Source organism: Diuraphis noxia, unplaced genomic scaffold (genome assembly GCF_037042655.1).
Source record: "Diuraphis noxia isolate RWA-SAM2 unplaced genomic scaffold, SU_Dnox_SAM2 contig0001, whole genome shotgun sequence".
NCBI lineage: Eukaryota > Metazoa > Arthropoda > Insecta > Hemiptera > Aphididae > Diuraphis > Diuraphis noxia.
This window is the reverse complement of record NW_028301711.1, coordinates 96959863-96984886: the sequence shown is the minus strand read 5'-3', so window position 1 is coordinate 96984886 and position 25024 is coordinate 96959863. Positions and strand designations below refer to the sequence as shown.

General features: G+C 29.8%; 1 protein-coding gene, 1 long non-coding RNA gene and 1 pseudogene across 2 annotated transcripts in view; 2 read left to right on the top strand and 1 right to left on the bottom strand.

Annotated features, from left to right (window-relative positions):
* Window positions 1-20403, bottom strand: part of LOC149062586 (uncharacterized) — a 63795-nt gene extending 43392 nt beyond the window's left edge. Inside the window, exon 1 of the long non-coding RNA XR_016190146.1 lies at window positions 20145-20403. This is a non-coding gene — a long non-coding RNA (uncharacterized LOC149062586). The remainder of the gene's footprint in view (window positions 1-20144) is intronic.
* Window positions 1769-11796, top strand: LOC149062588 (uncharacterized). Its single transcript, XM_089221935.1, has 2 exons — window positions 1769-2738; window positions 11771-11796. The coding sequence occupies exons 1-2, from the start codon at window positions 1769-1771 to the stop codon at window positions 11794-11796; spliced, it is 996 nt and encodes a 331-aa protein (XP_089078061.1).
* On the top strand, window positions 12126-12667 carry LOC149062587 (uncharacterized; annotated as a pseudogene).
* Window positions 20404-25024: the final 4621 nt, after the last annotated feature.

Sequence of the window (25024 nt, the reverse complement as noted above, 5' to 3'; positions counted from 1 at the left end):
ATTAACTAGGTTAGGTTATACAATCATATGTAACTGCCAACTGGTAAAATACCAAAACAATTAAGTAATGGCGTAATATAATAACAATTAGTATAATTTTAAGCTTAGTCAGTAAGTATAATGTAATTAGGTTAAACTCAATATCGATATTACCGATAGTGTTTCGATTGTAAAATTTATATTTAAGGAATATGTGAAGACAGAAAAGTGGTCAGTTGTCAGTAGTCGTGTGCGGGGTTGGTAAATTGAGTCCCAAATGACCCTATAACTCCGTAAATTGAGTCCCGAGGAAAAATAGGTAGTAGGTAATTTGAGTCTCGGGGAAAAACGATTTATATGCATTAAAAATTTAAAAATATGCACTATAAAATTATTATTTGTGATTTGTAGACATTCATTGACTGCATGTATATGATTTTGAATATAGCAAAATGCATTTTTATTAATATTATATAATTATTTTTTATGCAATAAAAGTACATGTTGCTATTTTCAAAATCATATACACACTGTCAATGGATGTCCATAAATCACAAATAAAAATTGTATAGTGCACATTTTTAAATTTTAAATGCATAAAAAATCGTTTTTCCCTGGGACTCAAATTACCTACTGCCTTATTTTTTCCGGGACTCAATTTACCCCGCTTTAAAAATCTACCAAACTTATCTCGGACTTAATTTACCTAGCTCCGTCGTGTGACTCGATTACCACTGACCACCAGTGTCAGAGCCAGGTGATGATCGTGTGACTCGATCGCCACTGGACGTCAAAGTGTTTAATAAAAGTGCTTATAATTAATTTGTTCGTTTATTTGTGTACGTCGGTGATCGGCGTATACGACAAAGTGGCGCCCGAACCCACGACCCCGATATTAAGAGTCTCGTGCTCTCGTGTCTTGTGATTTGAAAATTTTTAATAATCTATAATATATCCTAGACAGATAAACCGTCTCCGCTCAGAAACGTTTTTCCTATACAATGATATAATATCATTGGATCAAATTTAATTCCATCCATTACAGTAACCCACTTGTAATCAACTATACAGCAGAGTGACATCCACGAATTACCCGCTTTTTTTAAAATGTTATTATCTGTGAACCATCTGCCAGAAAATTACCGTTGTTAAATTCGAAATTATTTTTTTACCCTCTCAGACGTCTCACCATGATGGTCGTCATAAAAAATAAAATGCTAGTGACTGCATATGTGTGTGTGTGTGTGTGTGTGTGTGCGCGCCTTTAGTTAGTTTTAGATATCAATTTTTTTAAGCATTCAAAGTTTGAATTTGGACAAAATACGTTAAAATCACGAAAATTCGCAAATAATTCTTTTAAGCTAGAAATTCATAAAAATCTTTAATAGAGATTAAGATACATTAAATCCACGGGAACTTGTCACGGGATGTTTTAAATATCACTAGCGACACCAGGTATTGTAGGACAAATTAAAAATAAATTTTTAATCATATAGAATTGTTATTTTTAACGGAAATCGAAGTACGAGTAGGGTATCAGTTATTATTATAAAATGTAATTCAAATTTATAATAATAATGCTTCAGTAAGAGCATAATATTATACTTTATTTAATGATTAAAAAATACTAAATGATATTATACTGGCTTGAAAATCTGATGATGTCAATTAAGTCTAATCGATCATAATCAGAAAAAGATATAGTTACCAAATAGTTTTACGAAAAACAAATAAATGTTAAATAATTTATTTAAAAATAGAAGAAGCCTGCCGTCACTCCAACAAAAACATGGAGAAGAAAAACTACATATGCAATATCTGCGACGAATCGTTCTACCAAAATGGACGATTGAAAATACATCGACGCACACACACCGGTGTAAAACCCTATGCGTGCGATGTGCGTGACAAATCATTCAGTCAGCGTTCCAATTTAACTTCGCATCAACGCACACACACTGGTGAAAAACCATACGCGTGTGATGTGTGTGACAAATCATTCAGCGTAAGTGGCCATTTAACGATATATCGACGCACACACACTGGTGAAAAACCGTATGCGTGCGATGTCTGTGACAAATCATTCAGTCAAAGCAGCAATTTGATAATGCATCGACGCACACACACTGGTGAAAAACCGTACGCGTGCGATGTGTGTGACAAATCATTCAGTCAAAGAAGCATTTTGACAAGACATCGACACACACACACTGGCGAAAAACCGTACGCGTGCGATGTTTGTGACAAATCATTCAGCGAAAGTGGCCGTTTAACGATACATCGGCGCACACACACTGGCGAAAAACCGTACGCGTGCGATGTTTGTGACAAATCATTCAGTGAAAGTGGCCGTTTAACGATACATTGGCGCACACACACTGGCGAAAAACCGTATGCCTGTGATGTGTGTGACAAATCATTCAGTCAAAGCAGCAATTTGATAATGCATCGACGCACACACACTGGTGAAAAACCGTACGCGTGCGATGTGTGTGACAAATCATTCAGAGTAAGTGGCCATTTAACGATACATCGACGCACACACACTGGTGAAAAACCGTACGCGTGTGATGTTTGTGACAAATTATTCAGCGTAAGTGGCCATTTAACTTCGCATCGACGCACACACACTGGTGAAAAACCATACGCGTGTGATGTGTGTGACAAAACATTCAGCGAAAGTGGCCGTTTAACGATACATCGGCGTACACACACTGGCGAAAAACCGTATGTCTGTGATGTGTGTGACAAATCATTCAGTCAGCGTTCCAATTTAACTTCGCATCGACGCACACACACTGGCGAAAAACCGTACGCATGCAATGTTTGTGACAAATCATTCAGCGTAAGTGGCCATTTAACGATACATCGACGCACTCACACTGGTGAAAACCCATACGCGTGCGATGTGTGTGACAAAACATTCACTCAAAGTGGCGATTTGACAAATCATCGACGCACACACACTGGTGATAAATCAAACGCATGCATGTTTGTGACAAATCATTCAGTCAGCACGCCAATTTAACATCGCATCGACGCCACACACTGGCGAAAAACCATTTGGGTGCAATGTGTGTGACAAATCATTCATGCCATCGATAGCAAAATTTGACCATGACTTATCTGAGACGCATGAGCACTAATTGTTGTGCATGGTTCGTTATTGTTATCTTTGTTTTCGCTATTATTGATTTCTGCAGTGTAATTAGTAGTTTCTATGTTTGAATTAAAAGTGATATGCAATAATGAATTGTGTGATTTATTACACTTAGGACAATTATACGCATATTACATTTTTTATTATAATGTTGGTATAAACAAATTTTGCATAATTTTAACTCACTTACACGTTTATTTCTATCAAAAATTTATAATGCTAAAAATGTTGGACACTTATTATTTATTTTTTTATCTTTAGAAAGTAATAAATTACAACATTGACGTTGGTGTACCCTTCCTTTGATAATTGTATTGCCTGGGAAATCCTAATAATTCCAACTTTTAACTCTGGTGTTATCGTCACACTTGTTTTGTGGGACTTATATACTGGGGCGGACTGGGAGATTGTCGGCCCAGGGGGAAATACAACTTAGCTACCCTAAATATTTTACTATATTATTACTATATCAGTTGTGATTTTGTAAACAATATGAATGTTTATTGACTAAATATATTAGAAGTTTATTGTTCGACGACCGGGCCAAATTTCATAATTTAGACCAGCCCTGTGGGATATTTCCCCCTAGCCCCCCTGGCCAGTCCACCCCTTCTTATATACTTAAATTAACTATATTAATATAAAATTATAAAAACTTAGAAAGATCTCAACCAAATAGACTTCAATTTTGATTCTTGAACTTATTGACAGCTCTACTTACACCTTTGATTAGCATTTGTTATATTGATATTTAAATTAAATTTTATAAAATTAAGTTTCACTGGGTTGAATTATTATACGGAATTTAGTCACTTTTATGGCTTAAAGCTATAAATTTACACGTGCTACTGCTTTGACACAGGTATTTTTGAGTCGTTCGCATTAGCAACGCGTACGGGCGTGCGTTGTGACAGAAATTTCGCGCCTGACAGATGAACGATAAGATTATCATTGCAATATATACAACACAAACCAGACGACATAAAATACCAACAATATTAGCGATTAAAGCTTTATAACAATAACTGAAACGGAATCTTAGTTATTTAAATATATTTAAGTTCCTGTTATCTATATAGATATATAGATAACAGGTTAGGTAGATACCCCTGTCTACGGTAATTATATCTATAGGGTCCTACAACTCTCACTGGATATCTTATATTTAGCTTGTCGTTCCCCCGACCACGTTACAATGCAAACCAAACTATAAATTCAAAACTCAATTATCATCAATCAAATTCCACGGAAAAAATATTCTGCTTCTGAAGATTGAATTTAAAATGTTTGTTGACGTTCAAAAAATTCTAATCACATATTAATAAAAATTAGCGAACATTAAATATGAATTTTTTTTTTTTTATCAAAATTGTTTTTTTTTTCCAAATTTAACGTTATAATATCATAATATTGGATACATTTTTTTTTGTTTTAAAACTCACATAATTTCTCGTTATCACGTATCAGCGATTTATAATAATTCTAGTGAAGAAAAGAATTACTTTAAATGTATTACAATATATGAAGTATTTATATTATATACTGCGATGTAAGAATAGTAATAAAATTAGAAAATTATCACTTTTTTTTACTTTTCTCTGTTTTTGTGGTTGTCTTAACGCTGTAGAATATAATATGTCACCGTCAGTTTGAAAGCATGTGTAAAATAAAGTACAAATGTTGACATTTATTTGCATAACGAAATGTATGTGTGACGGTGTAACCTTTTACGGTTTTTTACGATAAGAATAAATATAAAATACCTTTGTTTTAGAAAAGTTTCAATATTTTGAATAAAATAAAATAAATAACTGAATAACACATCAAGAATTATATTATGAATAATATTTACAAATTAATATTTTTCACCTTAATTGCACTTAAATTTTAAACTCCGTTAGATAAAATTGTTGGTTAAGTTTATAAAATGTGATACAATAAACACAATCATCACCTTTTTATACTTAGATATTGTATTTATTCGAATTATAATTTTTGAAATTTTTTAATATAATAAAAGAATAGGATTTTTTTTTAATACATTTTGAATCATTAGAGCGGACATCTTGTGACGATACAAAATATTTTTTCTCAAATGATCGAAAAAGAGCTGGAATTGAGAATAAATATGAAGAAAACAAAAGTAATGGTATGTGAAAGGGAAAATAATACAAAAATACAGATTAAAATACGAAATAAAACAATAGAACAAGTAGATGAGTTTACATACCTGGGAAGCACAATTAGCATGGATGGAAGAAACAGAAGTGAAATTATAAAACGTATCTGTCAAGCTAAAATAGCCTTTAACAAAAAGAAAGCTATATTTACATCAAGAAGCATGAGTCTGAAAATAAGAAAGGACCTGTTAAAGACGTATGTATGGAGCATTGCCCTGTACGGATGTGAAACCTGGACAATAACAACAGAGGAAAAAAGAAGACTTGAGGCGTTTGAAATGTGGTGCTATAGAAGGATGTTAAGGATAAGCTGGATGGACAGAGAAACCAATGTAGAAGTACTGGAAAGACTATCAGATGGAAAGTTACTATGGAATAACATAGTCAGAAAGCGGAATGAATGGATAGGCCATATCATGAGACACGAATGATTGTTGAAATTGGTAATAGAAGGAACAATAGAGGGAAATAACCGTAGGGGTAGACGAAAATTGGAATTTATTCAACAGATAATAAAGGACCAAGGATGTAACTTGTATGTGGAAATGAAAAGGAAGGCGGATAAGAGAGAAGACTGGAAGATGGCTGAAACCAATCTACGGATTGAAGCCATAGAGAGAGATAGATAGAGTATTTGTCAGAAAAAAAAAAATTAGATATAATAATTATGTAAATCGGCTATCCACTTAGACGCATCTAAATTTACGCGTTTTTGTAAAATCCTGGCTTTGCACCTAGTAGAAGGCTATTATCATTAATACAATTTTCATTTTATCCATATTATTTGTATTATATTTATTATTTATTACAAAATACAATATCATATATAATTGCAAATATCAAAATTTGATTTCATCATTTTTTACTATATTTTACATTAATTTTATAAATAATTTTATTTATTATTTGTATATTTACCTCCCCTATTTTACAGGCTACATATTGTAATCGTCTATATATTAACATATGAGAGCAACTGGTAAATTTGATTGAGGGCAACTGGTACATTTTGCTCTAGGTAGTTTTTGGGGAATTGGTATAAAAAAAGGTACTTTTGGGGGCAACTGGTACATGCCCGTTCTGGAATAGTAGGTACCTACTAATAACAATACTAATACTAACACATACTTGTCACAAAAATTGTAGAACAGTAATTTTGACCATCCAATTTTATTTTATTCTGATAAGTATTTAATTACTATGGTTTTAAAATACGTAAAAGTTATCGCAGTACAGATATTATACTCGCACATAAAAGTTACATGTTCTAACGCGAAAAACAAACGAAAACAAAAACTTATTGGAAATGTTCATTGAATAAAAAATATAAGTGTGGTGGCCATGTTCATATGGAAAATGACGAAGTTGTCAAAAGTTATGAACATAATCATGTACCAGATAATGCTCAAGTGGAGACAAAGGAACTAATCTATAACATGAAACACGATGCACGAACCTCCGCTGCTTCAAGCAATGGAGTCATAGGACATTTAGCAAGTCGGGTAAATCGAATTATCTAAATATTTTCAATCTTAAATTAAAATTATGAAAAAGTGCTCGATATTACGTCATAAACATCTTCTTTAGTGTATGAAATTGTTATGATTTAGTAGCGGCATACCTTCCACGAACTAATAATTCAGTTGAAGGATATGGCATAATTTTTTTTCGTCTACACTTAAATCATCCAAACATCCATAAATTTGGAGATTTATACATGCACTACAAAAAGAAGAAAGTATTAATACTTTAAAAATTCAGCAGTATGTCGCGCGTCAAGAACCACCATAAAAAAATGCATAAAAATAAAAGTGAAAATTTAAAAAATATATGTGCAGATTATTAACTGTACAACAGTTGGTATCTTCGTAGTGTTGCAACAATTTTAAATTGCAAATATAAAAACTATGTATCTTAATATTATTGACATCCACAAAAGTGGAAGAATACTTAACATTGTATTTTATTTTTTATGTATTATTAGTATATTATTATTATTATTATTTATTTATTTTTATTTAATGTTATGTGAACATACGAACAATGCACGCACGAACAATTTTCGTATTCGAACAATTTCTAGGCGAACATTAGACACGCGAGCAATTGTTGTGCGAACTATTTTTGGTGAACAATTCCGGCATATCCACTATTTTTATTTCGCATATTTTTTTGTTTTTATTGGCTAAAAATGCATATTTTATAATTTTTAGAGCACATTTTGATTGCATATTTCGTAATTTTTTTAGTGCATATTACAATAGTTTTAAATGCATAAACGGGAATTAATTTATTCCGGTAAAATTACCTGCTTAGGAAAAAGGTTTAAATTGATTCCGCCGGCTACTGTTTATAAAATCTACATATTGATTACGCCGTCTACTGTTTATAATATCTATTATCTACACATCGATTCCACCGGACACTGTTCACCCCCCCCCCCCCCCACCCACCCCCAAATTGTATGTCTATTTAAAAATGTATGAATATAACTACTTTTGATCAAATACCTTTATAATTTGCACTGATACCAGAAATTCAGAGTCCATTGCATTTTTTAACATATTGGTATCAACAGCAGTAACATCTTTCCAATTTCCCATATTTTCTAATGAGGCTACAACATATGGAAATAACTGGACAAAATCATTTATACCTTTGGACCCATTTGGTTGCACACAATCATTTTAATGATCTTGTGCTTTATTTATAATTTTTAACCATTTCCGTATAGGTATTCAAATATTTAAAAAGTTAAAGGGGGCGGTTCACGTATCGGCTTCTTACACGAAAGCATTGGCGACTATGATGTTGAAGGTTATGTGGTACGAATTTACAATATAACTATTAGAACGATAACTAACTTGCAACGGTAAAATGCTATGAACTATTACACTGCCACTGCTGTCAATATATCCGTATTCTAAAAATATTAGTTGGGTAAATGACTGATATTGATAAAACGCTTGATTGAAATATGTCATGGCTGAAGTTGGTAAATTGAGTCCCAAATTACCCTAACTCGGTAAATTGAGTCCTGGGGAAAAAAGGTAGTAGGTAATTTGAGTCCCAGGGAAAAATGATTTATATGCATTTAAAATTTAAAAATATGCACTATAACATTTTTATTTGTGGACATTTATTGACTGCATGTATATGATTTTGAAAACACCAACATACATTTTTATTGCATTTTTATTAATTATATAATTTTTTTTCCCCAACAATAAAATAACGATACACTCTTAACTATACCAAAACTCTCACAGTCAATAAAATTCGATAACTTTGTAACATTGTACCTTTGATTAAACGCAATAAGATACCGATAAGTAGGGGCTCGTTCGTACGTATATACTTATATAACGTATATTCAGAGCCGTAGTTAGGGGGGAGCTACAGGGTACTGTTGTCCCGGGTGGCTGAGTAGGAGAGGGGGGCTAATTTTTTTATAATTTAAATTTGTATTGTGTATAATGATTAATGAGGCGTATTTTTTTGTTGCCTCTTGGTGTCAAATTTCTAAATACGGCCCTGCGTATATTACGGTACTGTTATTAATTTGGTGTTGAGTGGACTGTATAATTTTGTTCTTAATTTGGTACGAGGTTTTTTTTGGAGAGGCAACACCGCGCAAGTCTGCCCTGAGTGGGTCTTGTTATGGTAAGGTAGGAAGAATACTGAATAATTTTGTGCTCCGCACTCCCAATTTATAATTTTATAATAGGTCTCGCCTGCTGCGGCGCTGTGTACTAATAGAAACCACGCCCACAGCAGTCTGTGGTTGGTTATTGCGTGCGGTCACGTGACGGCGCTGACCCATGTCACCTTCGAAAACACGCCCATAGCAGTCCGATTAACTGCTGCGCGTGGTGCAGTGTCCGACGTGCAGATCCGGCGCTTTTTTTTTCAATAATATAAAACTAATTAGATACGCATTAATTAATTGTATCTTAGATCACATTTGTAACGGGCCTTGTTCTAATATCGATAGGCAAAAAAGTGGCAATTGCTTGTAAGCGAAAATCATTAAATGATATATCGAGCACGAAAGCATTCATTTCCAATTAATCCTTCGTCATTAAATGAGTTACATTCTGCAATAGATAATACTAACACATCTATCTCAAATGATGAAGAATTTCTGTTAATTAACGACCAAGAAACAAATATAATTATATTTTCTTGTGAATCAAATTTAATTTTCTATGCGAATCACATACAATTTTTGTCGACAGAACGTTTGAATATTGTCCAAAATATTTTACCCAGTTATTGACCATTCACGGCTTCAAGAACAATTATTACGTAACTCTTGTTTTTTGTCTATAGAAGAATAAAAACTCTGAAACTTTTACACACGCTTTTAAGTATATTCTTGAAAAAAGTATAGACCTGTCAAAAATAATTGATTTTCTATATATTTATATATACATATAGTGTAACACAAATTTAATAAAGATCGACTTAATTTAATTCAAATTCAGTTTTTTTAGTTTTAATCCAAATTTCAAAATTTAAGTCAAACAATTTTTTGGGGGTCAATGAGAACCGCCTCCTCGTGGTGGCCGCTAAGTATCTCTAAATGGTTCTTATCTCGGACTCAATTTACCTAGCCTCGTCATGACTATCGTATAATAGGTATCACATATAATATGTTTATCGTAATATTTATGTGTTTTATTGAAAGTGTTTCTCCTACCTGTCCATACAACACGGTCTGTTAAGTAGCGTGTGTCTACTTCTTAGTGTAGTACGTGCTATTTTGTTAAAATGGATTTGAATAAAATGCGAAATAAATTTAATAAAGCAATTGCATTAATTATTGGTGATAAACGTGATGACAAAAAAAATTCATGAAAAACGAGGAATACGAATGTCGTATAGAAGATGTAAAACTATCCAAAATTAAAACAAAATTCAAAAGAGATTATACAAATATTCATAAGTACGACGTTATTTTAATAAATAATAATGAGCGTTTAATTAAAACAATGAACTACGATAATGATGGTATACGTAATTACGTTAAAAACGAAAAACTATTCGATATTCTTTACTCTACGCATATAGCTATCAGTCACGGTAGCCACAACTGTATGATGGCTGAAATAAAATTAAAGTATTGTAATATAACCAAAGCAACAATAATGATATTTTTGAGTCTTTGTACCGACTATCATAAAAATTCATCTAATCCCAAAAGTGATCTTGTTTCCAAACCAATTTTTCATTCAACATACAGCTAGCGTATTCAAATACCTAGATCTAATTGATATTATGCAATCACAAAGTATAAACAGTTACAGATTTATTATGAATTATGAGGATCATTTGAAATTTGTTATTCTAAGAAACTAAGACCATTAAAGACTAAAAGACTAAACGTGTAGAAGAAATAGCATATAACTTAATGGACATTTATAATAATTTTGGTGCACCACCAATCAGTGGCATGTTTAGGTTTTTTTCATGAGGGGGGATATGACTTTTTATGATAATTACTAACTTGAGAGGGGCTACCCCCCCCCCCCCAAGTTTCCAGGAATTATAAAAGCTTATTAATATTAAATATACATTCTACGTTTGCTGAAATTATAATACACACACATTACTTGAGATTAAATGTTTTATGAAACCAAAATCATGTTAATAATGTTATTACAATACAAGATACAAAATATGAACTTCAAATGCTCATAAAAATTTAATTTGACTTTCCGGTAGAGATTTTTTTTATAAAATTAGGCGTACTTATGAAGAATCTTATATTAAATTTTCATGTTAGATTCAAAAAGAAAAATTTTCATGAATTTCTAACTCAAAATAATTTGCTAATTTTCGTGTTTTTTCAGTATTTTATCAAGATTTGAACTTTAAATGGTTATAAAAAAAAAAATCCGTGACTAAGAATTTTTAATATTTTTCAACCACTATTGTAATAATATAATATGAGAAGAATTGTATTAAATTTTTAAGTTTTTTTACCCAACAAATAAAGTTTTATTGACATTCGAAAAATAAAATCTAAAATAGTTGGAAACTATAAGTATATCCGTAAAAAGTTCAAAACAAGTCAAAATATTTTGAAAATTGTATCAAATATAGAAAGTGTTAATATAAACAATCAGTGAAAATTTCATGTATCTACGGACATTTTTTTTAGAATCACACAAAAACCAAAATCGATTTTGACCAAAATCGAGTTTGCGTAAAAATTCCCGTTTTTTCCTTAATTTTTCATTTGTATTTCACGGCGCTTTTGAAAACTACTAGGAAATTCTTACTTTTGACCCTCCAAAGTACCATATAGATTCACTTTCCTATCAGAAAAGATACTGTTGAAGAAAATCTAAGCATTTTTACTATTCTAAAACGTGATGACAGACACAAAAAAGTTAAAAAATAAAAAAACACACATCATTGTAAAATCAATACATTCATCGCTCAGCTCAGAATCTAAAAAAAAGTATTTGATTACAATGATTACATATTCATATTATTACATTTATACGAATATTTAAAAATTTTACAAGACTGAACTGCAGTCTGCAAGCATAAAACGTTACTTTCTATTGGGAATAATAAAAATCTAGCCCGTCGACTAACAGCGCTCGGCGGTTTTATTCTTGCAAATCAATTATTGATAAAAAAAAAAAATCATAATATTTTAAATAATAATCATCAAATTATAACGAGTAACGACTATAATTAATTGTGTGTATACAGTCTATGGGGGGGATTGATCCCCTTGATCCCCCCCCCCCGTAAATATGCCGCTGCCAGCAATTACTACTTAAAGTTTAAAACAACAGGCTAAAAAAATGATTAAAACATCAAATAGAAAATATGATTAAATTAGTGTTGGAACTACAGTACGCTTGAGCATTCCTGATGTAGATCGCGCTCGTGGATCACCGAGAAATTTATTAGTGGTTATAAGTTATAACAGAAGATAAACTCAGTTAAAGATGATTTATATAAGCTATTTAAGAATTACACTAGTATTTTCATTATTCGTTTTTAAACGCATAGCTAATAACGAAAAATATTTTTTTTCTTCATTTGGTATTGATATTGGAAGTAAATTCTTGCAAAGCAAATTTATTGGAATATTGGATCTAGCTACTGTTTTAGAATCGATACGTTACGCAGAAAATCAATATCACTTTGGGAGTCAACTATTCTAAATAGTATTCCAGTAGCACAAGGATTAGGATATGCCCGATGTCAATGTAAGACAAAATGCAAGACAAACAGGTGTGCTTGCAGATCTGTATTTAGAATTTGCAATTCTAAATTTCACCGAGGTTTTCCATGTGAAAACAAACATGATTACACAATTTAAAGTGATAAAAAAAAATGTTTAACAACTCTTGATTTTTTATTGATTATTGATCATTGATTATTTGTTAGGGTAAATAATAGGGTTAATAATAAATAATAATTAATTATTATGTTTGATAAAATTAATATTTAAATTAGACAGATTAAATTAAAATATCTAAAAAAAATGTAAGGAATCTTTGCCTGATATCGTTAGGAAATGATAACATAATATACTAGGCAATGATATAATTTCCTTCTGCTAGAATTGCACTATACCGTGTGTTCACCAATTTAGGGAATACTAAATTTCTCAGCTGGATGATTTTGGAATAAATAATGATGTAACAGATTTCAAGTTTAAAAATGTGATAACTTGCACTCTGATCCAATTTCAATCAGTTCTGGGGTCCCTCAAGGCGTGCATCTATCACCCATTTTATTTATTATTTATTTAAATGATATATATATTTGGTAATAAAAATTAGAATTTAATACTATCTGCTGATGACGAAAAAATTTTTAAATATATTAATTCTAAATCAGACACTATGCTGTTACAATCTGATTTAAATTGTTTTAAAAACTGGTGTGTTCAAATGATGTGCAACTAAATATAAATAAATCTGCTATAATTGTGGTATCACTGTAAATATAATATACTTAAGTGATAACCAACTAACCTCATTATCATATACATATAATAATATAGTATATACTGTACTAATATACACACGAAAATTTGTAATTAAAAAGCACATGTAGTAATATAGTTGTTTTTTTGTGTCTTAATTAATGTTCTTCAAATAAATAAGTTATAAACAATAATTTAATTTTTTTATTAAAAAAAAAACTAATATACAATATGATTATATTGTATTTAATTCTGCTATAAAATGCGTATTTATTATTAATGGTTTTGCCATTTATTTTGACGTGAAATTAAATTTTAATTATCATATTGAAAAAATGAGGAATAAAATAATAGCAAAATTAGGTTTTTTAAAACGCATTGGTTCTGAATTTAGTAACGCACATGCTCTAATAAACGTTTATAATTCTATGGTGCGTTTCAATCTCGAATATGCTTCCTTCATTTGGTATTTTAATACCTTACTTATATATAACACCTGGAATCAATATAGAACTCTTTCCTTCGTTTCATTTCTTATAAATGAAGTCCAAAGACCTTATTATATTGCTATTATTATATAATGGTAAATTATTTTATGTTTTTCTCAATATTTCTATTCTTAAAACTCGAAGAAATTATGAGTAATTTAATATAATATTCCTATATAAATTAATACAGAATATGTTACAAAATGTCCTGAATTACTCGAAAGTATAAATTTTAAAATAAATTTTAATAACTCAAGAAATAAAGAAACATTTTTTATAAATAATGTTAAAGCCAAATACTCATTTTCAACTCTAGCAAATAACTTTATACCTAGCCGAAAATAATATTTATTTAGATTTATTTTTTTGTTCAATAAATTATACATGTAAGCCAGGCATTAAACTTATAATCATTGTCTTTAATATTTATACTAACTAATGAATTACTTTTGATTATCAATGACCAGAAATAACTAGTTAATGTATTTAAATTATATAATATATTCTATCTGATATGTAACATACATTTTGCTGCTGTGAACTGTTTTTTTTTTTTTTTTTGTTTGTAAATGGAGATTATTCCATATGAAAATATAATAAAATAAATAAATAATTTATTAACTGATTAATGCCATTTCAAAATTATCAGTACAAACATTATATTTTACACATCATACTGGTACGGGTTTTCATCAGTGTGTTTTCTTAGATGTTTTGTCAAATGGCCACTTTCACCAAAGGATTTATCACATACATTGCACGCGTTCGATTTTAACGGCATGTTAATTTAGGCGGTGTGTACTAGTTGCGGTCACCCCTCAAAAAGGTTACATACTAGTTGCGGTCACCCATCAAAAAGGTTACATACTAGTTGCGGTCTCTCAAATAATAATAACTATGTATACTAAATAATATAATATAATATAGTTTATACTTTATATAATAATTAAATATGAAATTAATATTTCGTTTATTTATTTAATTTAACAAAATGTATCAATCAACATTTTCCTTCCCATTTATATCGAAAATATAATATATTTAGGACTGTCTACACACTATTATTTATTGTGTAGGTATGGTTAAAAATGTTGATACTTATGTTTAAATTATTCGAATATTCGAAACTATGATCGGAGTATACAATTTAATCTATTTTATTTATAAACGCAGTGTACATTATATCGAAAAATATGTTTATCGTATAATATAAATTTCGCCTGGAATTGGAGTATAATAAAGCTATAACCGCAATATTAAGATATTAACTAAATTGGAGTGACCCCAACTGTTATATCTATTTATCTCAAAAATCGTCATGACCACAACTAGTATGCAGCCAATTTAGGCATTGTCAATGTTCAAAAAATATTATCTACATCTGAATTTTATGTATATTAAATAATTCAAAATAAAAATTGAAATCCATGCGGTATGTAGTATTTATGTGTGTATATTATGAACAAATAGCAATTTAGTATTAAGAAACATCTACATGATAGAATTAACCATTTGATTAATCCAATTAGTGTGGCATATGCGTTCGTTGATGGACCTTCAAATTGCCACTAACATTGAACGACTTTTCACACACATCGCACGCGTACGGTTTTTCACCAATGTGTATGCGTCGATGTTTTGTCAAATAGCTACTATAACTGAAAGATTTGTCACACACATCGCATGGAAAAGGTTTTTTTACCAGTGTGCGTGAGTCGATGTGATGTCAGATTGCCTCTCTTGTTGAACGACTTATTGCGACTAACGTGTATGATTTTTCGCCAGTGTGTATTCTTAGATGTGTGATTAAGATGCAATTTTCACTGAATGATTTGAGACAGACATCACATGGATAATATTTCTTCTCCATTTGTTTGTCAAAGTGATGGCAGGCTTACTTCTAGTTGTGAACAATAATTTATCATTTATTTGTTTCGTACTACAATTTGGTAACTAACCTTTTCTAATTATGATCAATAAGGCTTCTCAACATTGTCAATCCAGTATTTGATGTATTATTTTTAAAAATAAAATAAAGTTTTTATTAATATAAAATTGTTATATAATAATAACAACTTCTCCAGCATTAATTTTTAATCTATTGATTAATTTTTTAGAACCAATAATTTAATACGAATCATAACCCATCATCATACAACTCACAGCTGTAACCACTATATTACGGTAATCTGTTATAGTTGATTGCAGCAAAGTCGTGGATGATTTATCTTATTTATAATCTTATTTCCCTTTAAGAATATTATAGCTTGATGTGTATACCAATTGTTATATTAGATGTATATAGACATGTTATTCCTTCTGCATAATTTTACTCGCAGGGAGTATTGTGGTAGTTTTTAATATAGAAGATAGTTTTCTGGTAAATTTCAGAACTCGTATAGTAAATAAGCGCAACCAACAGGTATATTTAAGATTTTAAGGTCCTAATTAATCTCAACCAAAACATCAAAACAACATTTAATCTGCACCAATGGTTGCAGAAGACGTTTATTGATATCAGTTTAAGAGTGAGAAGACTTTGAACGGCAGTTTATGCGTTTTTTTGTGATGAGCACACAAAATCGTACTGAGTTATGGCATTCGTTAGTCACTAGTTGGCAGTTAAGAAACAAATCTATTCTATCATTGACTATTTTTATGACAAAGTACGATTATGCAGAGATTTAGACTGTCGTTTGAAGAATCAAAAACTCTATATGGATTCTATATGGATTCGATATACTACTATATGGATTCTATTCTCAAAGTATATTCACTTATCTATTGTCTAGGCAACACGTTATTTCTGACAGAATTTCAACGAAATTCTAACCTATGAATTATTAAATAAAGTACGTTCAGTTAATTTTAAGTCTAGTAACAGTTTTGTCAAGCAATCCGATCCTAATTTTTTATTTGAACACCAAAAACTACTGGTATTAAGAGGACTTGATACCCACATATTGTGTTGTCTTCGTCTTAGAAGTGCGTAATACAGCAAAGTTTACGCTCAGCATAACACGTTTAGCTCACTATTATGTGATTAATTAACTAATCTGGACAGGTTTAAATTAAATTAGTAAACACGTTTTTATTACATCGAATAATAATAAGAATAATACTACAACGCACTTCATAAACGTATAGCGGCAACGGGTCGCGTATTTCGACTACCTATCCTACCAACTATATTCATAATCATCCTATAGCTACAACACGAACGAGACGCCCAAGACCGCAATGTGTCATCTCAGCATTTTTGCTTACTATACTAATGTATAACTAAATAGCTAATTAAACTACAGGGTAATAACTAAATTATAATTTAATATTTCAACAATATTAATACTTTATAATAAATTGTATATACCTGCTATGAATGGCTGAGTGAGTCGGTTAGATAATGAATCTGATAATGATATTTTTGAAATAATGGCAGTATAATTGATATAATATGTATAGTATAAAACTATAAAATGACTGACAGACCGCTTTTGCACATAATTGTTTTTCGTATACACTGATATTATATCATTGAATACAAATTTAATATATTTCATTACAGTAATTCACTTGTAAATTTTACTGTACTGCAAAGCAATATCTACCTCCCCGCTTTTTTCAATTTTTTATGTTACATTTTTTTCTAGTAGGTACATGGAAAAGTGCTTCAATAGTTTCATGTAACGTATGTCATCATATTTTCATTTAGTTATTACTAAGGAAAAGTATTTTTAAACTTAGAAAAAAGTACCCAGTATAAGTTCCTGTTTTTAACAAAAACCTATTTTGTTATTTATTTGTAGTTAAATAAATAATGGTTATCATATTTACAGTTTCAAAAATAAAGTTTAATTTATATATTTTATGTTTAAATGTTATAAATATATAATATGTGAGCAATTATTATCAAAGAAATTTATACATTTTTAATTTGATTATTTAATTTTAATTTTAATAAAAACCTGCTTAAAAAAGTCGCAACTTTTTGTTTTACTTTTTTGTATTTTGTGAAAATTACATAAGAACGAATATTATTATTATTAAATTGAATTAAGCATTTTTTTCTTTCTATTGTATGATATTACTATGTTTTAGGTACTCATATCCTCGTGAAGCCATACAGTTTCTTAGTTACTATGATTCCTATCGCATATTATTACGCCGTGTCACTTTACAATCAGGTCGTTATTTCGTCAAATGATAAAAAAGATCTTTACGGTCATTATCGATGATAATTATAAAAAAAAAAAAACAATAATAATAAGTATCTAAAAACTAATAAGTACAATGGTCATAAAAATTGAACCTTCTTATCCTTTCCCCACTCCCACCAGAAGTTAAGTGTAAACTGTGTTCAATTAATTTTGATAAAAATTACTATACTGGATTAAAAATAATATAAAATATTTACCAATAAATTATAATTTATATGAAAAATATTGATCCCTTTGTTATAGGTAGGTGTACGAGAATAAGAAATTTTATGCATTTTAATATATGACATATGTTGCCTTTGTTTAGTTGAATAACATTTTTGCTTTTTTAGTATTTATAATATATTGATTTCATTTGAAATATCACTACAAATGTTAACCTAATGATTTACACTAATTTAAATAGATTATTTTAAAACTATTGTTAACTCTTAAAAGTCTTAACACTTGACCGTTTACTTTTTTTTTACTTAACTTAATTCAAGTTGTAAAACAGTTTGTAATTTACTTGTGCAGACATATTACAAAGTGGACTAAATAGTTGTAAAATGTATTATATTAAATTAATATGTGTTCGTATATCATTATAATGGATAAGGTTTTGATTATGGCCTACTAAATCTTTTTGTACAAAAAATGTTATACTAATAGACAATAGTAGAGTATTTAATAATAACACTGGAAACTTTAATTTTTCAGAAAAACTTCATTAATGGTCATAATTTTGTATGATTAATAGTATAGGAGTATCAAAATATAAAATTGTTGAGATTTACTTTTCTATTTTATGTTAAATGATAGTAGGTATGGAGTTGGGTTTATTCTGTGAAAAAAAATCACGAGATTAAAAGAAATAAATTTCATTACAATATTGTGTTGTAAATTATTGCTTTTTATCCATAGATGCAATTTCGTTGAAATGAATCCAACGTCTTTATTATGCTCTATTTCATCCAGAGTCGTAAAGAAAATTTAATTAACGTACTTTTATTAGTGAATTTCTTTTAAATTATAATATGCAGCAAAATATAATAAATTCATTTCTTTCGTTCTTATGCATTAGACAAAAATATATGCAAAGGGTACCTAAGTAGTATTATAGAATAATGCGAATCGTAATATAAGCATTAATTACTTTAAAGCATCATTGTGATTTATTATTTTAGAACTGTTCACTTCTATACTCGTTTGATAAGCGAACTTCGTTTTACTCGAATAAATACGCATCGTTATTAGGTATACTATACTATACTTGAAAATTTTTTTATAATGCATATGGGTCTCCCTTTATTTGTGAGGTGTACATTTTGCATTTATCAAAATATTATGAGTTGACCGTGGGGATTTTGTCGCATGAGTCCTCAAAATGTTAATAACCTGTGTAATTAAAATGCTGAGTGACTCTGCAGAGGAGTGAATTGTTTTAAAGTGTTAAAGGAGAATCCTGCTTACGCTAACGGGGTAATGACCAATGACCATACCAGGGAATATACTCACGCATTAATTCGTTGGTTTTGTGTAGGTATTTATTATTTAGTCATAATAATTACTACTTTATTTGCAATTAACCGTATAACCATGCGTTATTATACGTACTAAATACGTTGTTTGGAGTGAAAATAAATTGTTTTGTGTAGCGAAAAAAAATGACACTTCCATCATTATCTCATGACAAATAATTATGTTTTTTTTTTAAATTATTTTTAAACAGCTGTATTGTAATATTTAGGTACATAACGCAATTAGTGTTGACTGTCGTGTGTTTAATTTGAGTATGTATAGACTTTAATAGGTTGCTAACAATAATAATAATAAATCAACAAATTTGGGATGATAATAACATAAAATGGACTGTATTATCCTCACACGACATAACAATATAACATGAATTGAATGCATACATTATAAATAATAATAATAATTACATATGCACATCGGGGGTGTAGGCGCTCACCTACTATATAACATGAATTATACTGGACCAATCACTTATCATCCGAAAATAATAATAATAAAATAATAAGACCATAATTATAATGATACAAAAACGCCAAAAAGGGTATAATACAAAAATATTGATGTAATGTCAATACAACATATAATCTATACAAATAATAATGGGATAATATGGAATATACATAAAAACCGCGTATCAAGTACCTATTATGATACTGCGTCACTGGTTATAGTCGACCGCTCGACCGCCCATAATGACTTCATATAAATGTATAACGAAGACCTCCCCGACGTCTGCTCGTCTCGTTCAGATCCCGCGACCCAAATGCTGATGACTGCCCGAATGTCCGACGCAGTGACGCTCTTTTGGTAACCGATTGGATCGCTCCCGCGCACGATCACTATTGACTCGCTCGTCGCACCCGCGTGCACGTTTTAACGCTCGTTGCACCCACGGAATGAAAACCACATACCACCAACGACAACTAAATCGAACTTAATAGCGATTTTATTGTGCGGAAATGCAACGCGTAAATATATTACGTATACATACACCATGGCAACGGCGACAACAACAATAGGTCGGCACAATATTTAGGTAGCACAATGACAGACTCGACAGATGCCAACTGAATACTACTAAGATATGTAACGTACTCGTACTACTGACACGAGGCGGTAGACCTTTGCTCTGGAAGCGGGAGCCGGTTCTGCACGGTATGGAATCGGAGAGTGGGGTTCTTTTCTAGAAGATTCTATGCCTTATTGGCGTAGACTCATAAAGTCATAACCAAATAACTATTGTCACCTCTAGAGTCGATACCAAACAATTAGAATTTTAAAACTAAAATTAAATCAATTTAAATATAACTTACATCACTGAATGGTTGGAGATTCGTTTGCACATATATTTTTATTTATTTTTTTTTAAATGTAGAACAACTTTTCGCACAAAATAGTGAATAATGAAAATCAGCTTGTATAGGTTCAGTTTTGGGTGAACAGGTCGTTTAAACAAGACCGTAAAATCTTAACGATAGCATAAGCATAACGATTATTTTCCCATCAGTTTTGATCAACCAGTAACATCTAACGCTTTCTAATATTGCTGAGAACATGGAATATGGTGACTTGAAATCTATTCTATTTGTTCGGCATATTATATACGAAAAAACCTTTTTCCCACACTAGGTACCATCATTCATTTACGAGCATTAAAGGAACTTTTAGAAATGAAACAAACGTTTTTATATAAAGGTAGGTATACGATTTTATTTTTCAAGTGATGATAATTCTTTTATTTTATTCACCTGTACAAATAACTTGGAAGAGCATTATGATAATGAATGCGTATTCGGTGATGGAACTTTTACATACGCACTAACACATTTCATGTACTTGTATACAATTCATGCTTACTCAAATTATTATTATTTACCGATACTATATTATTTTTTGAAAAATAAACAAGTACCAACATAATATGTGTTCATGTAGAAAACCATAATGGACTGTATATACAGTAATTATTAGGAAAAAACTAAAGTGTAAAAATATTTCACGCAGATTTTGAAACAGTTACACACATAACTGTTCTTCAGAATTGTCCACAGTTTAAAATAATATGTAGTATAGTATTTACTATAAGAAAATTTCAAGCGTTTAAAAAAATTATAAAAATAAATTTAAAGAAGAATCGAAAAATAATTCTGAAATTAGAAGGGGCTTAAATACTTTTTGAGTTTACTTAATTATTAAACTTTTATGTCGTTCTAGAAACATTTACAGAAATAATTTCAATAGCTCTTTATTCCAGCATAATTATCGATTTTCCAGACTATATTATATTAATTTTGATGATGATTTTGATCCAGAATTTTGGACTTGTGAACTAGACAAGAACAACGAATAGAGCTAAAACATATGCACTTCAATAACGTTTATACTACATTTAATAATAAACAAATAAATAATTGTTTTATACTTCATTGTATAATAAATAATTATAACTGTAGTTTGTTTAATTTTTAATTCTAAAAAATTTTAAATATGACTTTCAGATTGTCCATTGAAATATAATGAGGCAGAAAGTCAAAATCCTAAATAAAATGTTAAGGAAAATTTTGTTTGAGTTTTGTGTACAATAATTATCCACTATCAGAGTTGTCAAATTCGAAAATTTGGAAATACGCGGATTATGTACAATATACGTGGTTTAATTTTTTTGAAGAAAGGTTTCTATTGTTCATGAATTGTAAGCATTGTGAGTTATGTTTTTGTGCGCAAATGAGTGAATGTAGTCTACCGAATTTCATTTCCTTTTAGACTCGCCAGCGTTTGAAGTCTATTTTTATGATATCATACAAACATTATAGGATGCATTTATATATAATATATATACACAGCCATCTCCGAAAAATCACTAAGGAGTAAGGACCGTCATTTATGGTTTATTTTACAAAGGCCGAATTCATAAATAATTATAATGTTGTGCGCACATGTGGGTAGCGTACATAATATATCTGACGAACAGTGACACCCAAGACATTTGTTGGGTACCTATAGCAAGACATACGTTTACCCACCTACCCATCAAAAGCTATTATATACATTCCTTTGAATATTATTCTCTCCTTATTTTCAATGTGTAGCAAACTAGCAATCACTACTTCAAACAAATTGATTGGGCCAAACTATCTCAAAAAAAAAAAAATGTTACCTACCTGTTAATATGTAGATATTATGATCAAAATATCCATTAATTTAAGTTGACTTTCAATTTATTTTATTCAGACACGGACATTTTCCTCCCTCACACTCACACATACAATTTTTTTAAAGTATAGTGTTCTGCGTCGATACACCTTGTACACTCGCCTACAATTACAAAATTATTATTATCTGTTATGTAATGCACTTTAGTAGTATCTTATCATAATTCATAAGTATATAACATCATGGGATCTAAAATAACTGATTTCTAGCACACGTTCAGCGTCGAAATTCATAATATAATCTACGATAGTTGTAGTTGTAGTTGCGTTCAAACGAATAAAAATAACGTTTCACAAGTGAATCACAACCATCATTAGTGAAACCACTATAACAAATGTGCTGGGTTATTATTACATGCATCGAAAAACCAACACTGAGCATTATATACCTGTATCCTATGTAAATACATACCTACTGTTTTATACGTCCACCACCGAAATATAATAACTGAGTAAATACGGTTCGAACCATACTCGCATTGGCGTGACAGTGTGACGTAGGTATCTACTCTAGCTGTCTCTATAGCCTCAAATGAGATGAAGTTTTTATGTGTGTACGCTGTGTACAATAATCGTTATTGGATAATGATGACACTCGAATACTCGATAAGTACTTAGTCTACATAATATAATATTTTATACGTATCGTCACAAACAACACCTCAATATTATGTACGTATTACCTATTATAATAGTGTTGATATAGACGATATAGTGTACGGTCAGTAATAACGAAGCGAATATTACAAATTTACACCATACATATGCAATTTTTGCATATTACGGTTGAAATGTTAGAAATTTCAATATAAACTTAGGTAAATTTAAGTAATTAACTTTAATAATACATGAGAAATATTAAAGATCCGTGGTCACGATTTATTTTTTTCACAAAATTTATCAAAAATTCAAAAACTCGAAAATTTTCAAATTATTTTACTGTTAAAAAAATTATAAAATGTTCAATCTCTATACCTTGGAACTGAACATTTAACACAAGTCTCCCTACCCATCATGTTATAATATAAGTTTAAAAATACCAAGAAAATATTTTTTGTGTAAGCATATAAAGTTCAAATTTGAACGAAATTATAGATACCTATATTATAACAAAGAAATAACTTAAAAAATATTAGTTACTTTGTTGTAATTTAAAAATATTTCTAGTTCGTTAATGCAATTTTTATAGTACCTATCTTAATATATTTTATACGTACAGTGATATTTTAAAAAATATTATTTTTTTTAATTTAATCTTCTGTTGTACTAATGTCTAGCGGTAAAATAATTTACTACAATCACAATAATATCTTCAAATATTTTCATTGTTATTAGGTATAGTCTTCGCTCAGAACCATTTTTCGTATACAATTATTTTATATTGTTGAATTAAAATTTAACACGTTCATTATTGTGACTCTCTTGACATCTAAACTATAGTGTTACTCGCTCACCTGACTTTTTTACTCACCTTAGTATTAAATCCAAAATAAATAAATTAAATGAAGAATATATTGATCTAGAATCTACCAATCTATTGATTGCGAATTTTAAATATAGCTATATTTCTGTTTTCTGTATTTAATAAAGTATGACAAAGGTATAAATATTGATTGTATGTTAGTAATTATTTATTTTTATTATCAACATGTTTGAAGAAATAAATGTTTATTGTATAATTGATACACGAGGTAATGGCACTTTTTGGAATAATATCGTATAGATATATCATTATAATAATAACAAGTAAGTATCAAATTATATAATCTAACTATCAGTTACCGCGGTTACCGTATATACAAACCACTGCCTCCGGAAACGTCATGGCAAACATCGCGTGGTTCACGCGTTATTTGTACATATTTTGGTCAACTCAAATTACTGCAAATTTCGATCCCACGTACGGACACTAACATTTAATAGGTATATAATCTTGTTGTGCCACTATTGCCTTTCGCCACGGTAGATTTATTATTATATTGTAGGTATTATTATGTATTATGTCCTCAAAAGCGTCATTCTGAGGTACTTATGATGTACGTCGTAACATTGTAATATAATATAATGGAACCAGAAAAATATATGACACCTTTACGTTAACAACACATAACTTACTGTAATATTATTTTTCAGAAGAGCCAAAAAAACTATATAATTCTTTAATCAAATTAAAAAATATATTTTGCTTGCTTATAAAGTTAACACGTACCATTTTTGTTAACATAATTAAACATTTTTATAAATAAAATTGTTTTGAAGCTTAAAATAGTAGATACGTAGTATTTAAAAAATATTATTATTTTAACTTTC